At 44.1% G+C, this 7,726-nt stretch overlaps 1 protein-coding gene across 1 annotated transcript; it reads left to right on the top strand.

Moving 5' to 3' along the window:
* Nucleotides 1-3,452: 3,452 nt before the first annotated feature.
* Nucleotides 3,453-5,522, top strand: klhl38a (kelch-like family member 38a; the record flags this gene model as incomplete). The annotated part of the gene is made up of 3 exons (XM_080515534.1): nucleotides 3,453-4,808; nucleotides 4,958-5,063; nucleotides 5,135-5,522. The coding sequence occupies 3 exons, from the start codon at nucleotides 3,453-3,455 to the stop codon at nucleotides 5,422-5,424; spliced, it is 1,752 nt and encodes a 583-aa protein (XP_080371660.1). The 3' UTR covers nucleotides 5,425-5,522.
* Nucleotides 5,523-7,726: the final 2,204 nt, after the last annotated feature.

Raw genomic sequence — 7,726 nt, 5'->3', positions numbered from 1 at the left:
CCCCCCCAGCACATATAACCCTAAGAGTCCCAGAAACCCCCTGAAGAGGGGAAATCTGCATCATCATTGTGACAATCTGCTCAGATAGCATTTATATATCAAAAATATACAATATTGCAATAAAACAACAATGATAGTTGCTTTTAGGCTCAAGTGGGTTAAACTGAAATGCATTTTATGGTCAATGAGAATAAGGCAGAGTACCCAGTGAAGAGCCCTGCTTGCTACAATAAGAATATGAAAACCTTTGTACAAAAAGCCCAAGACCTCAAGGCTGAGATGTTCTTACTGTGGGGCAAGCAAGCCAGTGACCCCTTTGATGGGATATGACGGATCAGATTTCCACCTTTCCCCTCTCAGGAGTGTAGAATCCATACTGTGATCTGTAAACACGATGCTGTCACTTACTAACTGGTATCAGTGTGAGATTTCACTGTATGGCAGAGCCCATCAGAGGTGTGTGTGCTCGCACGTCAGGATGCCCTACCCGCTGACAGCTCAGCTTCTTGCTGCTATGTCATTCAATCTGTCTTCACGTAACTCCAGTTCCTTGTCATATGCAGCTAAACAAACACGAGAGCGATCCATCTTGCTGCCACACGAGCTGCCTGGCATTCAGAGAGCGGCTGCAGACGAGGCCACCGGTGAAGAAAAGAAATGACAGATCCTTGAATTGTAAGGAGGTTTAAAGCACATCCCGAAGGTTTGCAGACACGCTGGTGAAGTAAAATGTTATGGCATTTGAGGGAATGCATTAGAGAAAGAAAATGGATGTGTATCATTTCAGTTTATGTGCTCAGCATCAGTGTTTTGAGTCTTTATTCGCTGTTTGGGTCAACTGATGCAAACACCTATTTCTATCAGCTGTAACTATTGATTACCACTAAAAGAGTCACTACAGCAACCAGGATGGGTGGATGGATCTTTTTAAAATATTGCAGAATAGGTTTCTTTCCAAGAAAATCTGAGTTTCAATATGGGATTCGGGCTGCCTTTTCAGGAAGTTTCTTTTCTAAATTGTTAAACGTATCCTTTCATGTACATTTAGTACTTGTACACTGTTCTTCTAATTGTCCGATTTATAAACTATTTGTGGCTGTTATTTTTCAGTAATAAAGATTTTTGTAATGTAATGTTTGTGTTTCAACATTTCAATACGAAAAAGTATGATTGGAAACCTTGGTGTTTCTATTGGGGTGGCATGAAAGGTGAAAGTTTTTGGATATATTATCAAAAAGGTCTCTTTCTGAGAAAGCAAGTGATATTTATTTTACCTTCTAAATGTAAAAAAAAAAAAGCATGCGGTTAAAGCTATATCTTAAAGGGCACCATTCTCGATATACAGTGTTTAATACACACGCAGCAGGGTGGAGGGTGAAGGCTAAAGAGGATCTTTGGATTTTTTAACAGAGATGAGTTGGAGCAGAATTATCATTCATCCCCAGTTGTGTTTGTTTGTAAACTGGATGATTGAAACACACATGGGAGGAGAAGAAAACCAGCTGTTTCTTCTGATCAGGAAGGCCCATCAGCTCTGGTCTATATTTACCTTCATCCTGGGTTACACACACACACACAGAAGAGCGAAGCAGGGAGACACGCTCAGCGGCGCAGGGAGATGGACAAGGGTTTAGCCGCTCAGGGACACTTTGATTAAACAGCAGCCTGGGTGGGCGCGATGGCTGAGTCAGGGCCCTTCAGGATGCCTCATGTAAACGCCGCCTCCTCTGGATTCTGGCGGAGCTGTTAAGCTGCCAACTGGGTACCAAACAGTTCTGTTGTCACATGAGAGGAGCTGGAGTCACAGTGGCCCGGGACACTATTCTTAGCAGCAGGAATGTACACAGTGGCCTCATGGCAATCTCCACAGCGCCTAACTGGAAAGCCTTGACGTTTCTCTGTGTCATGCCCCTTTCCTGACTGACTGGCCGTTTTCTCCCTGGATAATGATTTTACTCTCGTTCCCTCGTGTGTGAGATCTACTTTTTCTGGCCAGACTGTCAAGAGAAGCTGGACTTTGTTTCTTCTCTGAGGGCAGAGGTAAGGATTGAGAAGATGTGCCAATAAACTGACTGGCAGGTTTATTTAGAAAGACCTCTCAGTTTGATTCGGAGTTATTGTGAAGTTTCAGTTAGACACAGTAGTCTCTATTTCAACTGCTCTTTGAGTTCAAGTTTAATTGAGTCAGGCTTGATGCACTGCGCTTGGATACATTTCTATATTTACTTCTATTTGTTTTTTAAAATTCTTAAATTAGTTCTGACACATTTATTATTGACGTTTTATTATTAAATAAATAATTCAAACTGTTAATTCAAAGATCACTGATGATTAGATCCTCAACATCAAGTGTTTAACTTCTGATTATAAGAAATAGGTTGTTTTTCTGAAATGTGATTTTCAGTGTTCTGGTTCATTTATTTTTACAAATGGAAATGACTAGCTTTTCATATAAAATGCATTTTTATACATTAAATATCCAAACGGCTGCAGGACCTGCTTGAGCCTCTCCAGACGTTTTACATGTAATAGCAACTTAAAATTCTAAATTCTTTGGTTGACACAAAGGAATTGTTTCATACTTGGAGGTCAGCATTTTGCTAAAGAAGAATCAAGTTTCTCCCCGCAGGACTTGTTAACAGCCTGTGGTAAAACTGGCACTTGTGAAATGTCACTCACAAACGTTGGCATTTAATAATATACAATAATTATTAGCAGACTAAATATAACAGGCAGGCTGTTCCCTGTAAGTGGGAGTAAGTCAGTAGCTGACACAGGGATGATTAGAAGACTCAATGTTGCTAATAGCCCAATGAAATGTTCTTTGAAGAGTCATAAACCCTCCATGCAAGGTTAGTTAATCTGGGCAACAGGAAGAATCTGATCGAGGAAAAACGTAAAATAGCCACAGAGATGGTGAGGGACAGAGAGGAGATGGAGAGACAAACACAGATGGTTTGTCGACACAGATTTAGTAATGATAGCAGTGACAGGCATCTTGATAACAGAGATGTGGCCTAATGGTACATGGATGCATGGAGATAATTTCACATGTGGTTGAAAATAGAAATCTGTGAGTCAGTAATTCAAATTAAAGACAGCTGCTCCGTGAGTGTTAACAGTTTGACAGTGGATCTAGTAAATGAAAACATTTGTTATAAACTAATGATAGAAAGACTGTTTTTCAGATGTATGTCATCAGTTTGATGAGACTGAATATTTGTCACTTTAAAAGCATGAACGTGAAAAAATATGTTAGGAAACTTCATACAGTGTCAAAGCTTTTTGTTGTTGTTTCTCAGTCAGTATTGTTTAAAGTCTATTTGAGGAAGCATCAGTTTGTACTTTTGCCTTGAATAGCATTTGTTGAAGTCATTACAATCCTTTATTTGGCCATATACAAATCGGAGAACCTACAATAATACAAAAAAATGTTTTCCTCCTTTTGCAGAATGGCCAGTAAACCACGAGAAGTTTTCTTCTTCAAGGACTCTGAGCATCCCTCCCACCTGCTGATTCAGCTCAACATCCTGCGTCAGGAGCGCATCCTGACCGATGTGCTGCTCTGCACCGAGGAGCAGGAGATCCCCTGCCACAGGAACATCCTGGTGTCCAGCAGTCCATACTTCCGTGCCATGTTCTGCAGCAACTTCCTCGAGAGCAGCCAGGCCCGCGTGAATCTGAAGGGGATCACCTCGAACGTGCTTGTTGGCATTGTGGACTACGTTTACACGGGCTGCATCACCATCAACATGGAGAATGTGCTGCCGCTCATGCAGGCGGCGTCCATGCTGCACTACGGCAGACTCTTTGAGGCCTGCTCCGTGTTCCTCCAGGAGCAGCTGAGCCCAGAAAATTGTCTGAGCATGATCCGACTGTCGGAGATCCTCCACTGTGAGAGTTTGAGGGAGAAGGCCAAGGAGATGGCCGTGAGGTGTTTCTCGGATGTTGCCGCAACCGAGGACTTCTGTGAGCTCTCTCTTCCTGAGCTCATGTGTTACTTGGAAGACGACCGACTTTGTGCGGAGGAGGAGCAGGTGTTTGAGACCCTCCTGGCGTGGATCCACCACGACCCTTTCTCACGGCGGGGTGCCATCCATGACCTCTTCAAGAAGGTCCGCCTACGCTACATCCACCCCACTTATCTCTTCCAGTTTATTGCCAATGACCCCCTGGTGCAGTCCTCCACCCTCTGCACCGAAATCATCGAGTCGGTTCGCCGACTCATGCTCACAGTCAGCACCAAGTGCAGCCAAGAGCTGAAGCCTCTTTGGACCACGCCAAGACGTTACACCTGCAGAGAAACGCTGGTGGTGGTTGGAGGACGCAAGAACAATGAGCAGACCTCCCGAGAGGCGCTGTTGTACGATGAGAGGACTCATCGATGGCAGTGGCTGGCCAAGCTCCCCCTGCGTCTTTACAAAGCTGCATATGTTTGTATCCACAGCATCTTGTACGTTCTCGGTGGACTCAGTCTCTGCAAGTCTCCCAGTGACAACACAGTCAGTTCCACAGTGTACACACTCTCCCTCAAAACCAACCAGTGGAGGACTGCTGAGCCCATGTTGGGGCCTCGATACGCCCACCAGAGCGTGTCCTATCTACACTTTATCTTTGTGCTGGGAGGCATTGGCATAGACAAGCGGATCTCGCAGTCAGTGGAGAGGTATAACAGCATGTTTAATCAGTGGGAGGCCATGGCCCCGATGCCCACAGCGGTGCTTCACCCAGCCGTCGCAGCCAGCGACCAGAGGATCTATGTTTTTGGGGGAGAAGACGCCATGCAGAACCCCGTCAGGCTGATTCAGGTAGAAACACCATCTGACAGCCAGTGGGAGGGATAACACCTGCAAACAAGACTTTAGAAATATTAAGGTGTCACCAAGACATTTGATGAATTATAGTATTGACTGTTTCAAGAAAAGGATAAACAGTTGATGTTTGTGTTGTGGAACAGGTGTATCACATCTCTCGAAACCTGTGGTCCAGGCTTGAGACAAGAACGGTGAAAAATGTTTGTGCTCCCGCTGCCGTCATTGAAGATAAAATCTACATCATAGGAGGTGAGCACATTATACAATACTGTACGATGAGAGAAATGTTTAAGATGGGTTAAAGACTGTCTCAATTCCAGGGTACACCAGACGCATGATTGCCTATGACACTAAAGCCAACAAGTTTGTGAAGTGTGAGAACCTGAAGGAGCGAAGGATGCACCACAGCGCCACCGTCGTCAACAACAAGCTCTACGTCACCGGCGGACGGATCCTCAATGGCCACGATGTCATCGAGGACTCGGACTGCTTCGAGTGCTACGACCCAAAAACAGACGTTTGGACCTCCAGAGGTTCTTTGCCCTACAAGCTGTTTGACCACGGCTCCCTGCCACTGGTCTGTGTGTCCAACAGACCCAACCCGCCATGACCCATCCACCAGTCTGCCTCTCCATCTTTTTCCTCTTTGCAGTGATTTATTAGCCACTAATAGGAAATCATTTCGGGCAGAGTGCATTCCCTCACGCGGCTCGGTCACCACTACAAGCCCACGGCACGTCAGACCAGGCTGACACTCATCTGGATCAAAGATGTGTCACTTCTGTGGCGCTCGGGGTCAAACCAGTGGTGACTGCAGGCAGTGGCACTCGAACGACAAGCAGCTTTTCACGCACATATGCGGAAATCTCTTTCTGCAGATGGCTGCACTCGCTGGGGATGATCAGAAGAGATGATGCTGTCACCACTCAAACATTCAGGTGCAGTTACTGTTTCTGTCACAATTAAACACATGGGGAATGGCGAGCATGGCTGCACGTCAACTCCCTGAGCTCTGAATGTGTTGTGACACCGAGAATGACACACGACCAATGATGTGCACTTTATAGATAATAAAGAATACATTCCTACTTGAAGCACATGTGTCTATGCGAGTACATGATGAGGACAAATACATGAGAAAGCAAAGTTGAAGGACGAATCAGAAGGATTTAGCGGAATTTACTGATGAAATAAAAATTTTATTGATATATAAATCATGTTGTGATTGGGGATCACACAGGGGCGTAGTGGTTTCTTGCCTCACATGGAAATAGTTTGATTCTGTTCTGAATGTATGTGTTTTTTTTATCCTACATGTGTATGTGTGTGATTGCCTTCGCCTGCAGTCAACTGGGGTTGGCTTCAGCTTGATTACGCTGTATATAAGATATTGTAAATAGTCACCTGAAACTGTTGGTCACCATGTCTTTCTTTGTTAGATAAATATTCACTTGGTTGTGCCTTATCTTACAGACCACTCTGTTAAAGTGGTTAGTGCTTTATGTGTTGCTGCAAAGAAGAACATTTTCACACAAATGAAAATAAGTCCACATTTTTCCTGAATTATTCCTGCGAAGCTCCACAAAGTATATTTCCTTTGGCCTGATGTCGCACATTAATGTAAAGACATGTGACAATGCTCCATTTGAACTCAAGTGCCCAGGGGTGTTGCAGCGACCTTCCAAGTGCGACCTTTAAGTGGAAATGAAGCTTCAAATGTGTTTTCAAGGTTCCCCTTGTCATGTGGCAAATCTGCAAGCTCAAAGCATCGGAAATAAACCTATAGAGAGGAATCGTCTTTACAGCTGTGGACATTTATCGGTGTACGTCCATCTTTGTCCCGCAACCTTTTTGTCCTTCACAAAGCAAATGTTCACTGCTGTGCTTCAGCCCCTGGCTCTGGAAACCATCGCCATGGTAACCTCCTGATAACCTCCTGGATAATTTGTGGTATGCATCCTTGCAGAGATCCACGGTCCTAATTGACTGTATGATGCTGTTACACAAACAACTTAGACACTTTCTTTTAATATGCATAGTTTTAATGTTTTGACATAGAAAGTGTTTGTTTTCTGCTTATATTTTGCAATTTACTGCTACACATCTCCTTACTCATGAAAGCAGCTGACTGAATCTGTGGAGTTTCTTTCAGTTTCACTTAATGTTTGTTGATAGGAATACATTTAATTCACACATCATGTGCAACATCCTCTAAAATGCAATTATAGTTCATCTTCAGTGTGAAGTTGTGGGTATTTGATGAATACACACGATACTCTGTGGATGACATGTTTTGACGTTTTGACCTCTCAGGTCACATTCCTTTCATACAGCCTGTCTGGTATGAGGAGTAGATGAAATATCCGGTTACTCGTGTCCCTCAGAGAGGCTCACTGTTTGCATGCTATGGAGTCTACTTGTAAGTCGCCCGTTCAGTAGAGTTGACTTTAGGGAGAAGAGATCTGGGATTGGATTTCACTTTTCGCATTTTAATCCACGTCCATGAGTGTGGAAGCAGTGAAACTTGCCCAGGAGCAGTGACCAAATGTGAATTTTATCACACGCTGCATTAGCAGGCTCAGACTGTCACTGGGTTAAATGGCTCCTTGTTAGCCTGCTCACTCTGAATGCCTCACACCAACTCTCAGTCTAGTGAGTACATTCAATAACTGATGCTTCACTGAGGACAAATACAGAAGGACACATAGCAGCCAGCAGGGTCTTTACCCTGACCTTAAAACTCTGCTGTAGTTATTCTTTCATTGAGATCAGCCATCCTGTGCAGTATTTAAACCAATGCCTCCCTTATATTTTAATTGCACAGCACCTAAATATGTTTGCTTGCTACCTTCCCATAGAAACCAGTGTGTGTGTGAGGGTCACCCGCCTGCAGAGCTGTGAGCCTGCGAGTT

Source organism: Blennius ocellaris (genome assembly GCF_963422515.1).
Source record: "Blennius ocellaris genome assembly, chromosome: 20".
NCBI classification, from domain to species: Eukaryota; Metazoa; Chordata; class Actinopteri; order Blenniiformes; family Blenniidae; genus Blennius; species Blennius ocellaris.
This window is presented reverse-complemented; position numbering and strand designations above follow the sequence as displayed.